The sequence below is a fragment of the Actinia tenebrosa genome, unplaced genomic scaffold (genome assembly GCF_029948245.1).
Source record: "Actinia tenebrosa isolate PJP-AT-01 unplaced genomic scaffold, QUT_ActTen_1.0 PGA_scaffold14__42_contigs__length_11649687, whole genome shotgun sequence".
NCBI classification, from domain to species: Eukaryota; Metazoa; Cnidaria; class Anthozoa; order Actiniaria; family Actiniidae; genus Actinia; species Actinia tenebrosa.
The window spans coordinates 2,480,847-2,506,073 of NW_028292574.1; the positions used below are offsets into that span (position 1 = coordinate 2,480,847).

The 25,227-nt window shown below is 37.4% G+C and overlaps 2 protein-coding genes and 1 long non-coding RNA gene across 3 annotated transcripts; 2 read left to right on the plus strand and 1 right to left on the minus strand.

Annotated features, from left to right (window-relative positions):
• Positions 1-19,702, minus strand: LOC148911199 (scavenger receptor cysteine-rich domain superfamily protein-like). Its single transcript, XM_089030037.1, has 11 exons — positions 19,523-19,702; positions 18,203-18,532; positions 17,400-17,756; positions 14,200-14,508; positions 13,766-14,092; positions 13,262-13,588; positions 12,748-13,077; positions 12,340-12,666; positions 11,811-11,975; positions 11,531-11,673; positions 1-558 (listed from the first exon to the last, which is right to left on the minus strand). The coding sequence occupies exons 1-11, from the start codon at positions 19,584-19,586 to the stop codon at positions 502-504; spliced, it is 2,736 nt and encodes a 911-aa protein (XP_088886163.1). The 5' UTR covers positions 19,587-19,702; the 3' UTR covers positions 1-501.
• On the plus strand, positions 1,756-2,003 carry LOC148911200 (uncharacterized). Its single transcript, XR_016119797.1, has 2 exons — positions 1,756-1,840; positions 1,925-2,003. It is a non-coding gene; the product is annotated as an uncharacterized LOC148911200 (long non-coding RNA).
• LOC116298011 (uncharacterized) lies at positions 5,248-8,901 on the plus strand. Its single transcript, XM_089030035.1, has 2 exons — positions 5,248-8,738; positions 8,823-8,901. The coding sequence occupies exon 1, from the start codon at positions 5,251-5,253 to the stop codon at positions 8,494-8,496; it is 3,246 nt and encodes a 1,081-aa protein (XP_088886161.1). The 5' UTR covers positions 5,248-5,250; the 3' UTR covers positions 8,497-8,738; positions 8,823-8,901.
• Positions 19,703-25,227: the final 5,525 nt, after the last annotated feature.

Sequence of the window (25,227 nt, forward strand, 5' to 3'; positions counted from 1 at the left end):
AGTGATCACGAAGCTCTTTTATTTCATTTCACCATCTAAGCAATAATTGACAATAATTGAGAATACCCTTTCCATACAACCACTTTCCGATTCATCTCTTTATAACATTCAAACTACTACATATCCATGTTCATTATAGTCATTTTCTATAAATCTGTCAGCAGTAGCCACGTGCAGTAAGGGACTGTCTATTTCTAGGTTTGAGTTTAGGGTTATTGTTTTGAGGGTGTCTAGGTAGGTTATTCTCGTGCCTCTACAAAATAAATGGTCATCTGTGTTGATTCAAAGTTTGCATCTTCAGTTGTTTTATCTTTAATTATATATTTAAAAAAAATTGAAAACATAGACAGAGACAAAGTTACTGATCACGAAAATATTAGTTTTCAGTCGTTCCTTTACTTTGTATGTTAAAAAAATAATAACTGGATAATTCAAGACAAAATTAATCTGTCAGTACATCTATAACCAGGTGCCACAGTCTCGTGCCGCATGCCTATTCTTTTATCTCCTTACTTCTAAGTACATGGACTCCTCACTTTCTTGTACATTCCTCGCGTTCTGAAGGAAAATTAAAAATTAAAAGTTAATATCATCATTGTCTATGAAACAAGCTGTGACTCAAGCATGTCACACCAAATATTTCTGGGTTTCGTTAGTTCATATTAAAAGAAGATACATACTAAAAGGAGAAACATAATAAAAGGAGATTATAATAAATTCATCTGGACGAGGTATGGAAAAATATTCCTAAGGAAAAATAAATCAAGCCGTTAATATCACAACACTGGCCGATGTCAATAAATTATATGGAGATGATAACGAGTAAATGGCTGCTAAAGCTAAGTGACATTTTCATGTTTGCATGCTACCATATATAGATAGCGTACCACAAACAGTTGAGCTTGATAACTTAGATCCTGACATTAATTTACCTATTCCACGCAATTCGAAATATTATTCTACCCAAGATTTTTCTAGAAATTATGAAATTTTAAATTGCTTATCCGGCAAATATTTTTCTGTTTTACATTCTAATATTAGAAGCCTTAATGCTAATATTGATAATTTCAATCACCTTCTCTTTGAGTTAAATCATAATTTTTCTGTTATAGGCCTAACAGAAACTAAAATTAATGCATATTCTCAAATCACATTTAATAATAATATTCATGGCTATAGATTCTATTCTCAGCCTAGCCTATCTAATGCAGGTGGCGTGGCATTTTATGTTTCTGAAAATCTATCTAGTTATTTAAGAGATGACCTTTCTTCTTCTTCTCCTGGGTATGAGTCATTATGGATTGAGTTAGATAGCAGTCTTCACCATAATGTTATTTGTGGTGTTATCTACAGACACCCCCATAGTAATCTTGATGCCTTCTTAAATTATCTTGATGATATAGTAAATAAGATAAATATTGAAAATAAGTATTGTATAATAATGGGTGATTTGCTATATTGATTTGCTAAAGACTACCTCTCATTCTGACACTGATAAATTTCTTCATACTCTCGAATCATATTTTTTCAATCCTTACAGAATGCAACCTACTCGCATTACTGATCATTCTGCCACCTTAATTGATAATATATTTTTCAATTCTCTTACACATCACACTATTAGTGGAAATATCGTCTATGACCTGACAGATCACTTACCTAACTTTCTTATTATCAACAAACTTAATTTATTGCCTAAGAATATTAAGATATACAAAAGAGATTACACTAATTATGAGGAGTCAAATCTTGTAAGATTAAGAATTTCCGCAGACTAGAGGCCCCGCAGGCGCCATAAATATTTAACATCAAGAATCAGTCGAGCGTGCATCATTAACTTGTAAGTAGTTTTCTTTTTTTTTCTTTTTCCTTTTTAATTTGCCCCTTTTTGTGAAGCTTATTAATTATAAGTTGTTTGTTGTAGCGAATCGTACAATCTTCCGTGTAATTGTCGAACAATTGTCAAGCTGGAGCTAATAAATACGTATGTTGGAGTCAATGTGTACGAAGGCTCGACTATTTATGTAGTTGGAGACTACATTCATTCGAAGTTAATGTCATTTATCATTGACTTTGGTTATCGAAATCGCCGAAATTATCTAAACTAGAAGATGTACGACCAGGATGGAAGAAATTTGGATGAATTTGGTGAAGATTTAAGAGAGAGATTTGAGAGAGTAAAATCAGTCCACGAGCAAGTACATGAAGAATCGCACGTGCGACACAGGGAGCCCAACCAGAAATTCCAAGAAATTAAGGGAGCAGTGTCAGCAAAACCAAGCGTAGAGAATGGTGGAAAAAAGGTGACATGGCCAGCATTAACGCAAGATTTAGTTGGTTTTGGTGCTGAACAACGAGAGCCCGATGTTAGAAGATCTTCGAGAGTTAGAGAACCAAAGAAATTTGGCGAAGAAGAAGTCAGAGCCGAACGAGCGATTCGGTATAGACGTAGTAGATCAGGATATCTTGGAGAGCTGAGGAAGAATTGGAACAGAGTACAAGAATTGATGAAGAGCCCTGAAGTCGACGTGGTAACACTACAAGATAGTGTCCAAAAGTACAATGAAGCGTTCAGGAAGTTTGTCGATGCCCACGAGATATGTATGGAGATTGAAGATGACGAAGAGAGGAGAACACTGTTAATGGATAGTTATGAAAACCAGAGAGACATGAAGTGGCAGATAGAAAACTTGTTGAATGAGTGGAGAGCCAACAAGCAAAGACCAAAGTCCCCATCCGAATCTGGATTCAGTCGTGCTTCTAGTTCGTCTAGTATAAAAGAGAAAACGAAATTTATGGAAGAAGCGAGACTTAGAGTAAATGCGCTGAAGCAGAAACAAGATTTAGATCGCCAAATGGAGCAGATAGAGAAGCAAAAGGCAGAACTTAGCAGAAAAATCGAGCTGATAGACGCGGAAACCCAGGCGAAGCAGGCTGCTCTAGAATTGATGCTAGAACAATACGTTACGGAAGAAAACGTTGAACATTCCCGTTGGGAAAGCGAGAACCACATTGAGATTACACCCCAGTTCAGCCGCCCACGGCCTCAATCCCCATTGAAAAGAGATGACCAGTATTCCAAGAAAACTTTCGTACCTGTAGTGACTAGTGAATTCGCGATGAAAGGTACGCACATGCAGGTTCCTGATCTACTTCCATCGTGTCACCACACCATTCCCAGTGTTTATACTAATTGTTGTTATACGAGCCCGAAAATGGCGTCGACACCCGTTACCCTTACAGAGAAACTCACTAGCTCGCCGCAAGTGAGCCAAGGGATGGCGCTGAGAGCATCGGCGTCGCCGTATGTTCCAGCTGTTCAAAATCCAACGCCGACAGAGTTTCGTCCCTCGTATACCCCTCCATCACTACCCAGAGAAAGTTCCATGGTAGACGCTTGGACGACGATAGCGCAAGCAATCAAACAAGGTCCGTCCCTACCGAAAGTGGAATTAATGAAGTTTAGTGGAGACCCCCTGGAGTACGCAGAGTTCGTTACGAATTTCAAGGATAACATCGAAAGTCAAGTGTCGGACGAGTCGCAGAGACTTACCCGTTTACTAGCACAATGCGTAGGAAAGGCGAAGGAAGCAATTAGAAGCTGCGTGAACCTCCCGGTATGCGAAAGATACGTTCAAGCGTGGCGAACTCTACATCAGAACTTTGGACAGCCGCACATGGTAGCTGAATCTCACGTCAGGAGACTGAAAGAGATTCTGATCAGAAGAGCTGACGCTAGCAGCCTGATGGAGTTCGCGAGGAAGCTGGAAGACGCAAGGAGAGTGCTTACTAACATGGGTTTCAGTTATTCAAGTCGCTTGGACAACGAAGAGACCATAGTCATGCTGATGAGAAAACTGCCAGACGAAGGCTTAAAGAGGAAATGGGCCGACAAAGCTGGAGATCTTATCAAGATAAAGGGCAGAGCTGAGTATGCAGACTTCGTCCAGTTCGTTAAGAATACAGCGGACAGAATTAACAACAGATACGGACAGGAACTAAGGGTGACTTCCTCGACGACAGAAAAGGAAAGAAGAGATCCAAAGAAAGAAAGATCTGACCAAAGATATAAAGTCACGACCTTAGCAGCCGTTCAAAGTGATCAGAGCCAATGCCCATCTGCGATCGCTCACAAATGCCCACAATGTTCAGGACCTCACGGAGTTTGGAGATGCTGGAAATTCAAAAGTTCTTCTCTAAAAGATCGTCTTAAGACGGTGAAGCAACACGGTCTTTGCAGAGCCTGCCTTGAAGAAGGACACTGCGCCAAGTCGTGTACAAAGGGATTCAAGTGTAGAATCTCAGGATGCGGTAAGGAGCATCACTACTTGATTCACATCGAAGACAGCGAAGGAGATCGCGTGAAAGACAACTAGTCAGTCAACGCCTTCGACCGTCTGCCCAAATGCTATAGCAGTAGAGCCAAGTGATCTCGTCACAGTCAGCGCACTAGAAGTTTGCAGACCGAAAGTATGCTTCAAGGTTGTACCTGTCAAGGTCAGCACCCCTCAGAGTGACAAGCAGATCATCACATATGCATTCTTTGACAGTGGTTCGGACGCAACCCTCTGTATGGAGAGCTTAATAGACGAATTAGAGATCAAAACCAAGAGGCAAGCAAGATTTACGATGTCTACCGTCAATTCGCAGGAAAGGAAATGCGGATATGAAATAGACTTAAAAGTAGAATCTTTGGCTGGAGACGCACACTTCCGTTTAGAGAACGCACTGACCACGAGACATCTTCCTGTTCTGCCGAAGCATGTGGCGACCAATGAAGAAATAAAGAAATGGCCGCACCTTAAAGATCTTACCCTAAGAGAAATCGACAGAAGAAGGGTAACCATCCTCATCGGTAGCGACCGTCCAGATATTATAGAGAAAGAACTGGATAGAAGAGAAGGTGGTAAGGGAGAGCCTTTTGCGGTGAAAACCCCCTTCGGTTGGACTGTCTATGGACCTATAGTAGAATCTACAGAAAGTCAAGTGAATGTGAGTCTTACTAGCACCGAACACGAGAAGCTAAACCTTCAAATAGAACGCATGTATAACGACGAGTTCGGGAACTCTTATAATGACGCAGATGAAGGTATGTCCATCGAAGACCACAGAGCGAAAGATATTATGGACAAATCAGTAAAGTTAATTGACGGACATTATCAATTAAGACTTCCATTTCGTCAAGATCGCCCGATTCTTCCAGATAGCCGAGCGACCGCGGAAAGGAGATTAGAATGGTCGAAGAAAAGGATGCAGAAAGATGAAAAATTTAAAGAGAAGTACAATCAAGTCATGGAAAAGTACAAAAGTGAAGGTTCTTCGAGGGAAGTGCTGGAAGAGGAACTCCATAACCTGAAACCAGTATGGTACTTGCCTCACCATGCAGTTTGGCATCCGAGGAAACCAGAGGAACCGCGAGTAGTGTTCGATTGCGCCGCCAAGAGTGGAGGTACTTCGTTGAATGAACAGTTACTTCAAGGACAAGAGAATACAAGTCCGTTGATTGAAGTAATCCTAAGATTCAGAGTGAACGAAGTTGCTGTGGCAGCAGATATTAAGAGAATGTTTCATCAAGTCCACGTAGTGCCAGAGGACCGCGGCGCATTGTGTTACCTATGGTGGCCAAACGGAGATTTAACTAAAGAACCCAAAGTTCACCAAATGCTCGTACATATATTTGGTGCAACATCATCGCCGAGCATCGCTGGTTATGCACTGAGAAGAACCGCAAAGGACAACGAGCACGACTTCATGCCAGAGACCATCGATGCTGTGTATAAAGATTTTTACGTTGACGACTTGTTGAAATCGTTTGCTGATGTTGATCGAGCTATACGAGTGAGCAAGCAGTTACAGACCTTGCTAGCTAGAGGAGGATTCAAGTTAACAAAGTGGATGTCCAGTCATCGCGAAGTTTTGTCAGAATATCCAGTAGAGGAACGCGCACCAGCGATCAAGGACTTAGATTTAGCGTCAGAAAGTCTACCTGTAGATAGAGCCCTGGGAATCCACTGGGACGTAGAACAAGATACCTTTAACTTAGTTACGAGTAGCAAGGCACATCCGGAGAATCGAAAGGGCGTCCTGTCATCAGTTGCAACTGTTTATGATCCCCTCGGGTTTGCAAGCCCTCTTCTCCTACCTGGTAGAGAAATAAATCAAGAACTTTGCCATAGGAGATATGACTGGGACGAGAATCTCCCACCAGATATACTTGCCAGTTGGATAGAATGGAAAAAAGGACTTGCAAGTTTAAAAGATCTAAGTATTCCACGTTGCTTCAAACCAAAGAACTTTGGTACTGTAGTGAGGGCGGAGCTCCACCATTTTGCTGACGCTTCACAAGAACATGGTTACGGAACGGTTTCCTACCTGAGACTGATAAACGAAAGAGGTCAGATTCATTGTAGCTTTGTGATGGGAAAGTCTCGTGTTAGACCTTTGAAGAGCACAATGACCGTACCCAAGCTGGAACTTACAGCCGCAACCCTGCTTGTTCAGATGAATAAGTTGATTGTCAGAGCGTTGCAAAGAAGACTCAGGATCGACAACGTCAGTTATTGGACAGATTCTATTATCGTTCTTAGATACATCTTCAACGAAGTGAGAAGATTTACCACCTTCGTCGCAAATCGTGTTGCCATTATTCGACAAGAATCGGTTCCAGAACAGTGGAAACACGTAAGATCCGAGCTTAATCCAGCTGATTATGCTTCAAGAGGGATCAAGGCAACAGAATCAAGAAAGCTGCAGATATGGAGACAAGGACCAGAGTTTTTGTGGACGGAAGAAGAAGAATGGCCTCCACAGCCACCAGAGATATCGGCAACATTGTCAGAAACGGATGAAGGAGTTAAGAAGGAGAAAGTGACAGTCGGAGCAACGACGCTGCAGAAGGACTTTTGGGACTCACTGTTTCGCAAGTACTCGACCTGGAACAGGCTAAGAAGAGCAGTTGCATGGCTCATCAGAGCTGTTCGTAAGTTGATTGAAGCTTGGCCGCGTAAAGCTGAGCGCGACAGCGCCAAGAGCTTGCGACCCAGTCAGGAGACCTTGTCAGTTTCGGAAGTTGAAACAGCGGAGAGAAGAATCGCGAGATTCATCCAGAAGGAGTCGTTCTTAAACACTCAAGACAGTGAAGTAGGAATCTTGAGCAAGGAAGTTAAAGAACGATTCATCCACCTGAAGCCAATTTTAGAAGACGGAGTGATTCGGGTAGGAGGGAGATTGGATCGTTCACATCTGTCCTATGATGCGAAGCATCCCATCATCTTGCCTGGAAAACATCCAGTAACAGAGCTGATAATACGTCATTATCACTATCGCAATGGTCACGTTGGAACCAATCAAGTATTAGCCGAGATACGACAACGTTTTTGGATAATAAGTGGAGTGTCGTCGGTTGGAAGAGTCTTACGCAAGTGCCACGAATGCAGGCGTCAGAATGCTAGGATGGGAGAACAGATTACAGCTCCACTACCTGAAGTGAGATCGTCTTCGGACGGACAAGAACTAGTCTATCCGTTTGCCGCAGTCGGCTTAGACTACTTTGGACCGCTGTACGTCAAAATTGGACCAAATACAAGATCCAAGAGAGATCCTGCCTTGAACAAGCGATACGGTTGCATATTCACGTGCCTAAGGTACAGAGCAGTCCACATCGAGGTGGCACAAGACTTATCTACTGATAGTTTTATCAACGCAGTGATACGTTTCGTTAGTAGACGTGGACCCCCAAGAATCATATACAGTGATAACGGCACTAATTTCAAGGGAGCAGAGTTAGACGTCATCAAAGCAATGAAGACGTGGAACCAAGATCGGATACAGAACGAGCTGAATCAAAGAGATGTACAGTGGAATTTCAATCCTCCCGCAGCGAGTCACCAAGGTGGCGTTTGGGAACGTCTTATCCGATCAGTCAGAAGAATTCTACACTCCATGTTAGGAGAGCGTCTTGTAAATGATGAAACGCTTCACACATTCTTAACAGAAGTAGAGAAGATCATGAATGACAGACCCATAACGAACGTCTCAAGTGATCCCCGAGATTTGGAGGCACTCACACCAAACCACATATTGCTACTCCGCAAGAACACATCCCTACCCCCAGACGAGATAAAGGATGTCGACAAATATAAAGCAAGATGGAAGCACGCCCACCTGTTAGCAAACGAGTTCTGGCAGCGATGGACAAAAGAATACCTGCCGATGCTGCAAGAGCGACAGAAATGGCTACGAGAAAAAGCTAATTTCAAGGTTGGCGACTTAGTCCTCTTAGCAGACAAGAATACCCCAAGAGGTCAATGGCCAAAGGCATTGATTCAACAGACAATGCCGGATAACGACGGAGTTGTAAGACAAGTGATCGTGAGGACGGCCGATGGAGAGTACCGCCGAGACGTGCGAAAGCTTTGTATGCTAGAAGAAGAATTATTGAAGACCAAGACTGAAGCCGAGGACCAAGCAAGAAGCAGTCCGCAGAAGAAAGAGTAGCCACAAAAGTGAACACGAAGGAATGAAAGCATTCAAGACTTGAACTGTTTATAATTAAGTTACAAGAGACGTTAAAAAGTGTTAAGTAATTTAGTAAATGATTGTGTTTAGATGGGCAGAAAAGACCCAGAATAGTCTTTGGCGGGGGAGCGTGTAAGATTAAGAATTTCCGCAGACTAGAGGCCCCGCAGGCGCCATAAATATTTAACATCAAGAATCAGTCGAGCGTGCATCATTAACTTGTAAGTAGTTTTCTTTTTTTTTCTTTTTCCTTTTTAATTTGCCCCTTTTTGTGAAGCTTATTAATTATAAGTTGTTTGTTGTAGCGAATCGTACAATCTTCCGTGTAATTGTCGAACAATTGTCAAGCTGGAGCTAATAAATACGTATGTTGGAGTCAATGTGTACGAAGGCTCGACTATTTATGTAGTTGGAGACTACAAATCTACTTGAAGACGTCAATTCAATAGACTGGGCAGAGGAGCTTAATGATTCAAGTAATACTAGTCAAATTTTTAACAGCTTTTATTCTAAGCTGTCTCAGGTAATTGATAAACACATACCAATTAAGAAACTTAGTAGGAAAGAAATTAAGCAGTTATCCAAACCCTGGATATCAAATGGAATTAGAGTTTCTATCTATATTAAGAATAGGCTATATAGAAAATACTTAAAAGCTAAATCCATTTATTATCATAATAAATTCAAATTGTATAGAAATAAAATTAATCACCTTATTAAGATAAGTAAAGTTAATTATTATAATAATTATTTTAAAACTAATAAATCTAACATAAGAAACGTTTGGAGGGGAATCAAGGAGATTATTGGATCCCCTCGAAGTAATACTAGCTTACCATCTAAATTTATAACAGAGAATAATACCGAGCTGACTGATTGTAAGGACATTGCAGATCATTTCAATGATTTTTTTTAGCAATGTTGGTAATACTCTTGCATCATCCATCTCTAACTCAAGCATTTCACCAATGCAGTCCTTACCGTCAAGAGTAAGTGATAAATTCTGTATTTCTCCTGTTACATCACAGGAAGTAGAGGATGAAATTGGGAAGTTAAATTCAAAAAAAGCAGTTGGTCCTTTTAGTATACCAACTCCTATACTAAAATCTATTAAGCATCTTATTTCTGAACCTCTTAAGCATATATTTAATAACTCTTTCACTTCTGGTATTGTTCCTGATGGTCTTAAACTAGCACGTATAACACCTGTATTTAAGAAGGGCTCACAATTAGATGTTAATAATTATCGCCCTATTTCTCTAATATCCATCTTCAGCAGAATTCTTGAAAAGCTCATGTGCAGTAGGCTACTTGAATTTATAAATAGGAATAATGTTCTTTACGATAAGCAGTTTGGATTTCGTAAGAAACATTCCACTACTCATGCCATTTTATCAATTACTAATAGCATTCAATGTGCTATTGAAAGTGGTAATTACTCTTGTGGAATCTTTTTGGATCTAAGAAAAGCCTTCGATACTGTTGACCATCAAATTTTACTTTCTAAGCTTGAGCATTATGGCATACGTGAAGTAGCAGGAAATTGGCTCTCTTCTTATTTGCATAACAGAAAGCAATTTGTTTCTCTTGGAAGTGTTTGCTCTAAACCCCTACCGATAACCTGTGGTGTTCCTCATGGCTCAGTCCTTGGACCCATCCTTTTTCTTCTATACATTAATGATATGTGCAATTCATCTACCTGTTCTCTTTTCATTTATTTGCAGATGACAGCAATCTTTTCTATTCTAATAAAAGTTTATTGAGCCTTGAATCTACTATTAATAATGAACTAATGAATGTTTATTCATGGCTTTGTGCAAATAAGTTGTCTTTAAACATTGACAAATCCAATTTTATCATTTTTCATTCTATTCAGAAAAAGGTACATGACATATCAATCAACATAAACAACAAGTCGCTTGAGCAAAAACAGCATCTTAAATATCTTGGTGTTATGATTGACAGTTATCTTAATTGGAAACCTCATGTTGCCTATATTTCAAATAAAATCAAACGCAGCATTGGAATTATATCCAAAGCCCGTCATTATATTAACTTAGAAATTTTAACAAGTCTATATTATTGTCTAATTTATCCTTACTTAATATATGGCCTTATATTTTGGGGCCATACTCATAAATCTGTTCTTACTCCTCTGTTCATTCTTCAAAAAAAAGCAGTCAGACTTATGACTTTTTCTCATTATATTGATCACACTAGTCCACTTTTTCTTAGGTTAAATATCCTGAAATTGGAGGATCTAGTCTATCTACATACAGCTTTATTTATGTTTGATTTTTACTCAGGAAATCTCCCTAGTACCTTTGAACATTACTTCCAACCCGTGAATCAGAGACATAATTATAATACAAGATTAGCTGCAAAGTCTTCCTATTCTCTTCCTAAAGCTAGGACCAACTATGGCTTATTTAACATTAAGTATATAGGAGTAAAAATTTGGAATTCAGTTGATGAAAATTTAAAAAGAACTACCAGAAATAATTTTATTAAATCAATACGTAGCAAATTGCTAGATTCTTATATTTAAGCTCAGCACTAAATCATATGTGCAATTTCATGTAAATAATAGATATCGATGATTCTTAATACATCCTTACATTATTTTTTTTTCTGATCTATTAATATTAGTGTTTATTTATTTATTGTATATTTTCTATGATTATTTTGCTGCTCATTTATTGTAATATAATTCTTGTAATATATTTAATATTTTTTTCTTATTAGAATATAATTATATTGTAATTAGAATTAATATACCTCTCTCGAGAATCAAATTTTATATAATTATTGTAAATATGCTAGCTGCCTATCTTGGCTAACCTTTAGGTTATTATAGGTAGCTTGTGCCTGAATTCTTGTTAATTTATATATCTATGACTTGTAAATATCAAATTGAGGTACCAAATAATAAAGTATGTATGTATGTATGTATGTATGTATGTATGTATGTATGTAGTTATAAACAAGTAAGATGATCGTTTTATATACTTACCCTTCCACGGGTTTGACGCACCCCGCGATCACCTTCCTGACTTGTGATGTATCTTTGATTAGCAAGGGACGGAGGGGCCCGGTAATAATCATCAGTGACGTTACCACCACTACCGCTGGCCACTTGCCTTTCCAACTGCAGTCCTGGATGATTCAGAAAATAGATACTATTATATAATTACTGTATCATATTGTTGACCCAAACGTATCGACTTGCTGTAACAATTAAGTCAATACAATATAAATGAGGTCCAATTGCATTATATTACAACAATATTAACCTTGCGTTTTATCCTGAGAATCTTTGTTTTTCTCGTTCCTCAGTTTAAAGAAATACCAAAGAAAGGCACCAACGATAACTATGACAAGTATGACGATCAGAATTGACAAGCCAGTCACAGCCCCATCATTGCTTTCAGTAACATCCATCATCTTCGCTTGGGCAACTAAAATGAAAAATACCATAAACATATCTGTGAATTATGATATATATAAGTTTAAAATTATCACTTGAAAAACAATTTTTTTACTATTAGAACTTTTGAAATATACTAAAGAACATAATATCGAAAGGGTTTTGAGGCTAGTGCTTTTTATAATTCTTTTTTTTTTTTTTTTTTTTAGTTCATTTATTTATTTCTCTTACTTTTTGTTTGTTTTTGTTTTGTTTTGTTTGTTGTTGTCGTTTTTTGTTTTTGCTTTTGCTTTGTTTTGTTGTTTTTTTGTCAATTCTTTTTTTTACTGTTGTATCCATAATTAATTCTAGAAGGACTACCCTGGCTAATAATGCACAAACATAATACGCCTTACTTGATGGTCTAGCACAAATCACTCCAGCATCATAACCACCGTGATCTTGTGTTCCAGCTCCCCATCCACCGTGATCACACATCTCTAGTGACTCCTCTGTTCCATTACATCGTACTTTAGAGAAGAAAACTTTGCCTGGTTCTTCCCTAAACAGGCTGATGGCTGCTATGGCTCTGGATAACTTTAACATTCTGCAAACAACATTAGCATCATGGATGTCCCATTGCTCATCATCGATGGTCCCAGTCTCGTTATTAACCTTGATCTTTACACGGCCCTCATAGAGTGAGCTCCGGTTATCCATCTCTAAACTAACCTGCAAATGACCTAATGAAAAAGTAAAGTAAACTTCAAAACTACAAAGTTTGTTTCATTGATGTGTAGTATCGTATCGTGACCTGACCTGACCTTTTCCAGAATAACAAACCACACCAACATCATTTTTGTGGCTGCATGATTTGGTCTTGTCCAGTCCCTCGCGATAACAATCGACTGTGCTGTTTTCATGCCCTTGGCAGTTCAAGCCAGTAAGCCATATTGGACCGGAACCTTGTGGAAATTTCTTATATGCCGTGATTGCTCCTTGATAACCCTTCATTCTGCATACCACGTTAGCATCTCGCATGTCCCAGCCATCACTACACACTGTACCCCATACGCCATGTTGTTTAACTTCGACAAGGCCTTCATGATCATCTGAGCCTTTCACCAAACGAAGTTCTTCCTTTTCATTGTATTCTAAACAAAGAAATAAAAGGCCTTCGGTAACCATTTCAGTTGCGATTTCTATTGATTTATAAAGAAAATATTGTTTTGTTTCCTGCCATGGCTCCTATCATTTTATAGTGTAAAGACTTCTATGGAAAACGCCACGAATACCAAATTTATTTGTAAATCTAGTATTCAAAGACTAAAGGTATACCTATTTGTGGTTTGCATACAATGCCTGCAACTTCGTTATTGTAACATCTGTCCACCTGGTTCAAACTCACATCTGTACAATTGTCTGTAGAATGTTCAGAGCCATCACATCTTAGTGACAGAGAAAAGCTGGTCATAGATTGTTGGCCCAACATTGAAAAAACAGTAACTGCCTTCTGATACCCCAGTATGCGGCAAATCACATGTACTGCATTTAAGTCTAATCTATCAATGCAAAGGTTTCCTCTTTTGCCGTAACATTCAACCTCAAGTTTCCCAGCATGTGTGGTTATTCTTTTCACGATGTGAAACTGCAATTTTACTTCTTCTGTAGAAACAATATTTAAAACATTTAGCGACATTCATAAAGTATGTAATGTGTTACACTTGGAAAAATTGCGAAGATTTCCTCAATGCATGCGAAAGGTGGATGTATCTTATTTTCTAAGAGTATTTAATAGCTGGATAAGTTTAGTTACTTGAATGAAAACTATGCTTTCATTACCTTGTAAAAAGCATACCACACCAGCACGTAGATCATTTGAACAAGGCTGGTTTTTCCAATTCCACGTCACGTTTTTGCAATCATCAATGATTGTTTCGTTTCCCGAGCAGTCAAGGTAATCCAGCCATACTTTATCATTGATCCTTTTCCTTGTTACCATAGCTACTGATGCTCTTTCATATCCTTTCATCCTGCATATCACGTGTGCATCTCGTATATCCCAGTTGTTGGCACAAACAGATTTCCATATTCCATGGTAACGAATTTCTACTCTAGGAATAGAGCTTATGTCTGCAGCCACGAAACGAATTGTAATGTTTCCTTCACCTTTAAATTTAATAGAAGTAATGAAATAGTCATAGAAAAATGAAATTATCTTTGGTTATAAGGTGATATTACCCCATTATTGTCTCATTATAAACATCATGAAATACCTTTTGGAAGGCAAACAACACCAACATCCTTTTCGTGATTGCAGTTTGGTAAGCTATAATTGGAAATTTGACATTCTGCCATGGACATTTCACATCCCTTACACGAAATCTCTTGCAGCCATATTGGCTGTGCTCTGCTACCTGCCCCAAATTTCTGTTGTTTTACGGCTTTTTGGTGACCAAGCAATCTACAGATGACATTAGAATTTTCAATTGTCCAGCCATAATCACCACACACGGTGCCCCAGGCCCCTTCCAGTTTCACTTCAATACGGCCTTCATTTCTATTAGCCCCACCAACAAGACGCACTGCAAAAAGAAAGAAGACACTACTTAATAATTTTTTGTTGGCTCAAGTTGGATAGGCACTTGGCTATTTTTGGGGATTTCATTGGTTCTAACCTCTACCGGAATTACCCGGCAAAGAATAACTACACAGCCTGTGCGATCAGGCAATCAGGTGGTGTGCGACACGGCACACGTGACATGCATCGTCCACATGGTTTTATCTAAAGCATTTGATAAAGTAAGGAGTTATTATATCATCAGACCTCACCTGGGCAAACCATGTTGAGGAAATGTGTTCCAAAGCAAACAAGTATCCTGGTTTGATAAATCGTGTGTGTGGTAGAGAAATTACGGATGCAAGAACTCGTAAACATCTTTATTTAGCTATTGTGAGACCTCAGCTCGAATATGCTTCAAGTCTTTGGTCACCGTATACTAAAAAGCTCCAACGTCTAATTGAAAATGTACAGCGAAGGGCTACAAACTTTATATTGAACTATCCGGACGATATGACTTATACTGACAGATTATTTATACTGGACATCCTACCTCTTGAATATAGACGACAGACAACTGACCTTATTCTTCTGCATAAACTAGAACACGATAAAATAAACTCAAGTCTTAAGCAATATCTACAGCCTGTACCTATACCTATGTAATTTAGCCTCAAGAAACTACTACGAAAACAATTTCCAAGAACTTAATCTCTTCAAACAGGACTATTACCTTAACTCATTTCTACCTAGATATATCAAAGTATGGAACTCGCTAGCCTACCAATACACTGTAAAATGAGTGATGTAAGCCTTACCAAATTTAAGGAACTTGTGACCACCCATTTTGCTTTCAAAATGAAACATTACTTACCACCTTAAAATCTTTTGAATTTGAATTTTGATAAAGTTTGATTTATCAACCTCCTATGATCCTGTTTTTCTTTTCCTTATTATTTTTTCTTCGTCAATTTTAATGTTAATCATGTTGTATTGTATGTAGTAAATTGTATGGAGAGGGAATATCAATTGGGACGAAAGTTCTGTTTTCTTCGCCAGTCACAAAATTTGTATGTCTCAAGTTTTATAAAATGTACACACCAACATTTGTAATTTAGTGAGAAAGGAATTCATTAAAAAAAGAAAAAGTTCAGCTTCAGTGATTTTCTTTTGTTTTTTAATATAATTCCTATCCCACTAAATCACTAATGTTCTATTTTCGTATGACAACATTCTTACAAGTAGGTGTATGTTTATATTGTGACAAATAAACTAAACTAAACTAAACTAAACTTTTACCGAATGTCGTGCAAAAAAATGAGTTTGAAATATTTTGCCCAATTCCTATTGCTTAAGAAAAAGCCGCTCTATTTCTTCAAAACTAAAAATTAAGAGCTTGTTGCAAGGACATGGAAAGGATAGGCCTTCTCCTACTGATATGTGAAGTTTAAAGTAAAAGTAAACAAAATATATTTTATTTCTAATTCTTCGCTTGAAAGTGGGAAATTTATAAAGGGATTGTTTACTTTTCATTTAGTTTCTCTTCTACTGGAAGTTTCTAAAACTCCTTTCTGTTTGTAGCCGAAATCATTTAATTTAGGATTTGAATGGACTAAGAATAAGTGTAGTGAAGAATGACCTATTGAAAAGTTCCGGTCGACCCGCGTCGACCTCTTCTAGTTTCTCTGATATTTTAGTTTTACTAGAAGCGTATACAAGTGTATTTGTACTGCCACACACATCAACATCAAAAAGACGAAGCACCGTACAAAGTCTAGTTTTTTCCCGAAATTACGACTTGGAAACCAACAATAATCCAGAAGAAGTCCTTAAACTGATATGATACTCAAAATGATACTCTTTTTATTATAACTTTGCAAAAAAAACAAAAAAAACAACAACAACAACAACAACAACACCTTTTTGCCGCTTACTAGTTTCATAACCATGTGTTTACAAACGTGGAAACCCATTTGCAGTCGTGATTCACCTCTTTGACGAGCTGCTTGATTGGACAACAAGCTGTCAAAAGTGACAGCTAATGATTGACAACGTACTTTTTCTAAAAGCAAGCCAAGAAAGAAGTAAACTTTGGTGGTAATCATATCTCATGCCTTTTATACAGCAAAGAGAGGTATAGTTTTCAAAAGTCTGATGATTCGAGGTAACCATGAGGAGTCTCATTTGATAAGATTTGTCTTTGGGCACCAACTTCAAGAGTGGACTCGTAAAAGAATTGATTGAAAATTTCAGAAATGGTTGAGAAACTAATCTGGAAAGGAACTACATTTAACTTAACTTAGATGTTATTAAACTACATTGAACTACCTCTTCAATTGTTATTTGGTTGTTGAACTATCACAAAACGCCAGTATTATCTTAGTTAGCTTTGAATCTAAACGACTCTAAAACTGTTTTCTTTTCCATAATAGCAACAGCCAAAGCCAGTTATGAGTATTGGACAACTCAAGCTGAAGCTGTGAAGTTTTTCAATTTTTCAAAATTGTACAAGTTTAAGTATTTTATTGAACATGGAAAACTTTGCTTAGCTTTTTAGGTCTTTAACTTTTGAAAATATCATTAGAAATACCATAAATTTGCAGTTTTGGAAGAAGCAACAGCAGCTCTGTACACTACGAAACAAATGAGTCAGAAGCAAATGAGCACATTTTAAGTTTTCAATCATCATGGTTTGCGAACCCGTGACGCAAACCACCTACTGTGCAATTAAATGGATACCAATGTGGCTTGTGTTATTGGTTTTCCGTTTGATTGGGCAGTTACGTTTCCCGGTAAAATGCGCGCGCTCGCCTTTGTCATACTTGTAAGCTGTGGGACTTTCGCAAATTGAAATATATCTTTCAAGAAAACAATCCGGTAGAAATTCATTCAAAAATGTCTTAAGAAATCAATTACCATTTTTTTCAGGTCCCGAACACACAATACCAACATCATATCTGTGATCTTTGCAAACACGATCATCTTGTTTCACTATGTCATGAGGACACCTTTGAAGAGATGTCTCTTGTCCTGTACATTGTACATGTCTCATCCAAACTTGGCCCTCTCCTCTTGCTTTGTGCCAGAATCCTATCGCTTTGCTAAATCCAAGTTGTCTGCATGCTACTATGGTGTCTGTTATATCCCATTTATAAAGACGATGGCAAACTGTTCCCCACTGGTTATTGTGATAGACCTGTAGAATACCTGCAAAGCTAAATCCTTGTGTATCCGGCTGTAGTCGTAACGTCATCGTATTTTCCTCTCGTGGTTCTGCAATTATTATGCAAGGCATTATTGGTTTTGGGTCGCCATGGTCGAGGCCATAGTTCAGTATTTATACGTAATGAATTTGTGACCGGAATTAAAGAAAAATTAAGTTTGAAGTCTTTTTTTTTTAACTGAATTGTTTTGGAAATATAAAATACCACAGACATTGGCTCAAGCTAAAGCTGGCTCTGCCGTCCATGGTTTTTGCCTTTCAAATCAGGATATGGACTTTAAATGGGGTCACATGGTGCTTGTGATCTTTCACTACATTCTACGCAACTTTAATCAAAGTATAAAAACGGAAAATTTTACTTTCTTGGCAAACCCGCCCTTTACATTTGTATCGTATTCCATTCAGAGAAGACAAGAAGTCATGAAATAGATTCATAACTATACTGGTCAATATTGATGAGCCAATTTCCTTACTTGTATTTTATTTTGTAACATACCTGTGTGGCTGGAACACACTACACCAATGTCGTGAACGTGTTTATCACACTCTGACGAAGAAACTCCCCATCCAACATGATTGCACTCCTCCAGTGTCGTCTCCAATCCTGTACACTTCATCCAGTTTAGTAATACTGGTCCATGTCCTCTGTTATATTTCAAAAACCCTACAGCTCTAGTGAAACCAAGTTGTCTGCATGCAACGACTGTATCCTTCATGTCCCATTCATCGTTACATACTGTCCCCCACTCACCATTATGTTTGACTTGTAATATTCCAGAAACACCTGACCCTGCTGTATTAGGCTGAAGACGAAGAGTGTGTTTTCCTAAAAAAGAAAGAAAGAGAATGGCATACAAGTTGTGTTCAGTTTCCAATAATTAGAAGCTGTTACGCTCTTGCTCGCCTAAAGTCTCGTCCAATTTTGAAAACGTTCAAAACATCAAGCGTACCTATTAATTCCGAATTTTATTTCTTATATTTTACTTATTCTTGTACTCTGTTTCGTGAAATTAAAAAATAAAATAAAAAACCCTTTCATTTTGAAGTTGAAGTTGTCAGGTTTATTTATATAATAGATTTTCACTAACGCGCGATCTGATTGGCTGAAAATTTATGCTTTATCAGAGTATAGAAACATAGACATAATGGGAGGTTCTTGTTATTGCATTTTTACAACGTCTCAGTGTGCTTTACATTTATGACTGAAGATGCGAGGGCGGATCCAGGGGGGCGGGGAGCGGAGGGCAAAGGGGGGCTGAAGCCCCCCTTCAGCAAAGAAAAAAACAAAACAAAACAAAACAAAGCTGAAGAATTAGGATGTTTTTTATTGTTTTCCGTTGTGTTGACGGAAGAAACTCAACCCCCCCCCCCCCCCCCCTAATATTCTGACTGGATCTGCCCTTGAGATGGTCGAAAACGTTTGACTGTGTATCGGTGTTTTGTCATCATTTACAAGCTCAAAAAAGTAAGGACAAAGTGTTTTGTAGTAGAGGTACAAGCACAATCCTTATATACCTCTTTAGGGTGGCTTGGATATGTGATCTTGATTGTGATAAAGTGGGATAACAATTTTTATTGATTTTCACCGGCCAAAGAAATATTAAATTTCAAATATTAATAAGTATCAATTATCTAGCATCAACAAGTATGTTAAATGGGGGATTAATAAGGTCTATATTTCTTTTTTCTATTGGTGAGTGTTTATTCATTTTAAATTTTAGTGCAGCAAAAAGTGGTTTAAAGCTAAGTATTAACTACAAATAATCAATAAGACTTCAGTACCCTTTCACGACAATGCATGTACAAAATAACTTACCGAGACTAAAGAAAGGTAAGGCTGAACAAACCAAGTAGAAATAAAGTACAAAACGAGAGGTCATCGTCGCCAAAGATCGATCAGATCATGAAGTTATACTTATATAAGTTGGCGATTAACGGAAGCACCTTTAGGTTTTTCCTTTAGGCAAGAGTCGAAACAGCAACTTGGATGTTAGTGTGCTGTTTGTCGAGTAAGAAAGTCTCACATATTTAAGAGTTTGTGATTTACCTTTATACATTTTAATTGTGAACGTCACAGCACGAATCCGTTTTGGTTTCGAAATACGAAAGCAACCAATAACAATTCTAGAGACACTAACGAAACAAAAACAGATGAAGGGAAAATGTACAAATACTGCTAATTACCCCCAAAATGGAATAATTTAATCGTAAACAAAAAAAGTAAAATATTTTCTCGCAACACAGTTAATATCCTTGCATATATTGGTAAGTATAAAGAAAATGACATTGATATTGTAAAATTCAGCAAATAAGATATATAACTTAAGGTACAACAATAAAGTCAACAAATTTAAAAAAATACTTTCTATTTTTGAAAATGTTGAATAATGTTTGCTTTCATCCAAAATTTTATCAACAATTCCAATCTATCAATATCGTTATCCATTTTATTTATTTATTTATTATCTATCTATTTATTTTCTTGTCGTGCGCTTTTTATGTGCAGGGTTTTCAATGGGAATTTTCTTGGAATTATTCTTTATGACAAAAATGTTTATAGCGTTCAAACGTTTTTGCTTCTAGACGTATCACGTGATAGGGAAATCAACTTTGTTTCATCTACTAGTTGTTTCGTACTCTGTGACATGGCTAATGAACCATTGAACTGCTTTAAGGTGGCTGCCTACTTTCAAAAACCGATGAATTACCTTAAACTAAAAAGTTCTGTTTGTTTTTGGAGAAGGATTTTCGGTTCATACGTGAAAAAAATAAGATGCTGAAGTTGAGGTTATTTTTAGCAATTCCTAAAATACTGTTTATGTATTTCTCGAAAATAGCTTGAAGTAGATATTCCGAGAAAAATACTCCCGATTATCGCTTTAGTTATTTGAGTTATTTTGTGCGAAGCTTGTTAGGTTTGACTTATTGCATGGTGTCGTCATTAATGTGGTTTGATGTGCGCGCAAAATAAAACAAATTACATTTCGAGTTGAAGAATAATGAAACATATGTAGTTTCAGCTTTTTTGTTGTTGTTCTTTTCATGTATAATATACTGATCACCCTTGTTTTTTAGGGTTAGCGCTCGCCTCAGCCTCATTCATCAATGCGACCCGGGTCGATTCTCGGATTTGTCGTATGAGACTAGAAATGTTTTTTTATTATTATTATTATTATTATTATTATTATTATTATTATTATTATTATTATTATTACTATTATTATTATTATTATTATTATTATTATTATTATGGCAAGTTTTATTTGTCTGTATATATCATGTTTACATTGACCAGCGGACTAAGTCTAGGCTGGTTAAGTTCATCATTTTTTTCAATCCTTTCTTCAGCTTATGCATATTCATAGAACTTCTTGACTATATTAACGTTCTGGCTTAAAATCCATTTCTGACATCGTTCTATAAGAAAGTTCACTTCCCTGTCTGTATTTGTAATTGTTCTTAGGTCTTTTCTTAGCTGTTCGTGATGTCCTGCGAGAAAGTCAAACACTATGTTAATCTGATTTACATTTGAGCTTTTGCACTCTTTTTTGATGCCTGCACGTAGTTCCGTGTATTTTTCTTGTTTTTCAACAGTTCTCTCCGCAATCTTACCAACTTGACAAACTGTGCCTTCAAATAGTGTCCAAGCATTAGTTTCTTTATCTTCTACAACTATGTCGGGTTTATTGGCACTGTTTTCTGGAGCTTTCTCAAGTTGAAAGGGTACATTCTAGTATATTTTTGCCTTTTCATTTTGAAGTACTGCTGATGGTAGACTTTGTTTGTACCATGACTTTCCATTGTCGCTTTCCTGAAAGTTGTACTTTTCCAGCAAACAGTGGTATATCGGTCTCAGCATTCTGTCGTTTCGGGCTGTGTAATAGTCTCCCTCGCATCCGTTTTTAGTGTCGGTCGTCACGCAACGCTCCTTCCCCACAAACGGCTGCTTGCATTCGAACTACATTCCTTTCTCATTGTTTGGCCAATCACAAGACGGGTTACATATTTAGAAAACCGTTCGCGGACTTTTGATCTGACCAATCACAGTGCATATTTTATTTCGCATTCTCAACTCGTTCGTTCATAGAAGAAGTGTACATGCATGTTTGGCCTCGTGTCTTCAAAGTTCTATATTCCTGATCTAAATGCGCATCAGAAGTCGGCTATCAAAACTTTAGTCGAAGAGAAAAAAGTTATTTTTGACAATCTTCCAACAGAGTTTGGCAAATCTCTAATTTATCAAGCTCTGCCTCTCGTATTTGACTACAAATATACACTAGAAACTGGTCACATCGTTGGTTGTTATGTCTCCTTTAATTGAGACCTTTAGATCCGACGACGAGAACGAGTCCGAGTTAAAACTTTTAAAGATTGGCACTATCTCTTTGTAGTCTTGATCGTATATGAGAGAAATATGATTGAAACTTTAGATTGTAAAAAATCGGAAATCGACTACGATTTAGCGTTACTCGTACTCGTCGTCGTATCTAAAGGTCGCTAATAATACGTCTAATGGATGACCAAGTCTCAAAGTTACGTAGTTTAGGATTTAGTGCTGTGAAGATAAGCTCACTAGAAGAGGAAGAACGGTGTGAAGTCGAAAACGGCGAATATTCCGCACCGATTGCTTTCGAGGATGTTCTTTGGCAGCTCGATTGAAACTCACCATGTTTATACTTTCGGACACTGTGATTGGCTCAGTAGGAAACAATACGCTCGACCTCATTGGTACGATCTAAACAATGAGAAAGGAATGTAGTTCGAATGCAAGCAGCCGTTTGTGGGGAGGGAGCGTTGCGTGACGACCGACACTAAAAACGGATGCGAGGGAGACTAGCTGTGTAAAGGCTTTGGGCGATCTTTGAGCAGCCACTCAGTACATGTGCTGTTGATTCTGTAGCCATATGGCACATTCCGCATTTGGTGTCTGTGATGGTCATCTGTGCTTTGCTTTGTTGGTATGTCTTTGTTGGTAGTAGTTGTTGGCGTATGTTCTTGTTTACGTTGTAGACAATATCGGGAATGTTTTTCCACTTCTTCAGGATCTGGTTGGCTGTTGGTGAAATCTGTTTGTCTTGGAGTTGTTGGTTGGTGTAGGCTCCAAGCCATGACTGCTGTTTTGTTTCTTTTATATACTTCTCCGTGATCTTTGATCGCAGCAGCTCTTTTATTATTATTATTATTATTATTATTATTATTATTATTATTATTATTATTATTATTATCGTCTCCTGTGCTTCGAGGGTTTTCATTCTTCCGCAAAAATCATTTTCTAAATTCTAATTCGATCTAGAAAGGGCCTAGATTGATTTGTGTAATTCTAATTACCCTACTAAATTGTGTAGCGTATTATTGGTTGGTCTCTGGATGCTTGTAGATTCTACTTGTTATTATGGCAGTAAATAACTTGTATGTGGTAGAAAGACATGTAATAGGCCTGTAGATTTTCGCTTCTTTTTTCCAAAATTTCAGTGCTCAATCTCCTCGCCATTTATTTATTTTCTTTTTCTTTTCAGATATCTTTTTATCTATTGTTCAGTTTTTCTGTATAAACTGTTGTTCTGCTTTGGACCCAAGCACTCTGTGTGACTTATCAACTACGTACAATGACTGTTCTCCTATACTTTAAAATGTGCTACAGCTTCTGGCCATCTGCTTAATTTACAATGTGATGGTGCCATTTCATGATGATAATCCATGCACTACTTTATTGCTGGTTTTCACATGACGTCATCAAAACATCAAAATCTAAACTTTAGATCGTATAAAGACATTTCTCAAGTATGTTTTAGAAGTCGGCGTTATGAGTCACAAGAAAAAATCTCGAGTCATTTCGATGTTTGGTTCCCGAGTTGTGAAGGTTGAGTTTGTGTCACGCAATACCGTCACGTCTATCTAAATAGCGATGAAAATATTAAAATAATTTACTTTAGTTGAAAGATTTTCCCTTAGACACGGTTAGAATATCTATTTAAAGTATGTGTAAGTGAAAAATAGTCAAAATTATTAAATATTCCATCATTTTAAACCTTTGGAATTTCGTCCGCCAAGATGGTGTACCAACTTGGAACACCAAGATGGCCGCTCCATACATTTTAACCAAAAATTGCGTCATGTTTCCTCGCCTATAGTTCCGCAACGAAATGCTTTACAGCCTTAAAATTTGGCCAGTATATGTAGTTTTGACCGCTTTACAAGAATATAAAACTTCTATTTCATTATAATGCGAATTTACGCTTTTGAAATTCATGATGACGTAGGTGAAAACCAAGAATACTAACCAACTGTCAATTTCCTCCTAAAATAATCCGGAATAGAGCACTGAAGTGATGACGTCACAAAAATATTTTTCACTGATAATAATTTCGATCCTCGATTTCGATAGGAACATATAATTTTCCCATACAGATCTCTGTATTTTTGCCATGATTCATTACGTAATGAACCAGTGCGAAAATACAGTGATTTCATGGGGAAATTATATATTCAAACGGTCATATCTCCGTTGATTTTTAACCGATATTCTTAAAATTTGGCTTGTTAACGTCTTTCTTGATGTTCTGTCGAAATTGAGGATCAAAAATTATCAAAAGCAAGGTTTTGTTTTTCGTGACGCCACACTTCGGTACTATATGCTGAGCACGAATAGGCTTGCCACGTTAAAGATGGTTAGCAACAAATTGAAAAGGATCTCGGAAGGAAATATAAATATAAGAACAGTTTCAACACACTAAACTGATCAAGAACTAAGGGAGTCTTAGAGCCTTTTTTGTTTCTTTTTTTGTTAAAAATTGTGAGTCTTACTTGTCTTGGTCTTAACCACGGATGCTAGGTACTCTGGCAATATACTTGCCTAGTGACAAAACCAAATACAAAGGAATTCTCAGTAAAGTTCGAATAGACGCTTAAAGAAAGAACTATAGGGTGCAATAGTGCTAAATACACTCACATCCATTTCACGAGAATTTGAACACCATACGATAACTATTTAACAGTAATATAACATTTAACGCTACAACTTAAAAAATAGTATATTAAATCAAGTTTCTTTGATTTCTTTGATTCTTGTAGTGCCCATCAATTTTCCATTACCGGCTCTTATGATTACTTTTGATGATTCATATAGCGCCCTTATAATTCCATATCAAGGCGCTTGACAATGAGTTATAATCTTATGAAAGGTCGTCAGTTTACACTAGTAGGCACTGGGGGTTGTCACTGCCAGGGCTTTATTATGTCCTTACACTAAATTGCCGCCTGGTTGTCAAACTAATAATAATAAAAATTCCAATTCGCAAAAAGGCCTTTGTTTTAACCATCACTGATATAGTGAATAGTACAAGGAGTCTATAGAAATAGATTAAAAATCCAGATGACAGCTTCCTGTCCTTAAAAGCAATGGTAAATATGGATTTTAAATTTCAAGTGTACACAGGTGTTACATATCATAAAAAGATAGATATTTATTCATTGATTCTTGGTCGTCTAAAACGATAAATCTTCTCCTCCTCTCCTTTCGCG

Excerpts from the sequence above, each read along its gene's own strand:
- LOC148911199 (XM_089030037.1), bottom strand. The coding sequence starts at position 19,586 with ATGACCTCTCGTTTTGTACTTTATTTCTACTTGGTTTGTTCAGCCTTA. Across the intron at positions 17,757-18,202 it reads AGTGTGTTCCAGCCACACAG|AACCACGAGAGGAAAATACG; the intron begins GTATGTTACAAA and ends TAATAATTGCAG. Across the intron at positions 14,093-14,199 it reads TGTTGTTTGCCTTCCAAAAG|GTGAAGGAAACATTACAATT; the intron begins GTATTTCATGAT and ends TTAAATTTAAAG.
- LOC116298011 (XM_089030035.1), top strand. The coding sequence starts at position 5,251 with ATGCAGAAAGATGAAAAATTTAAAGAGAAGTACAATCAAGTCATGGAA.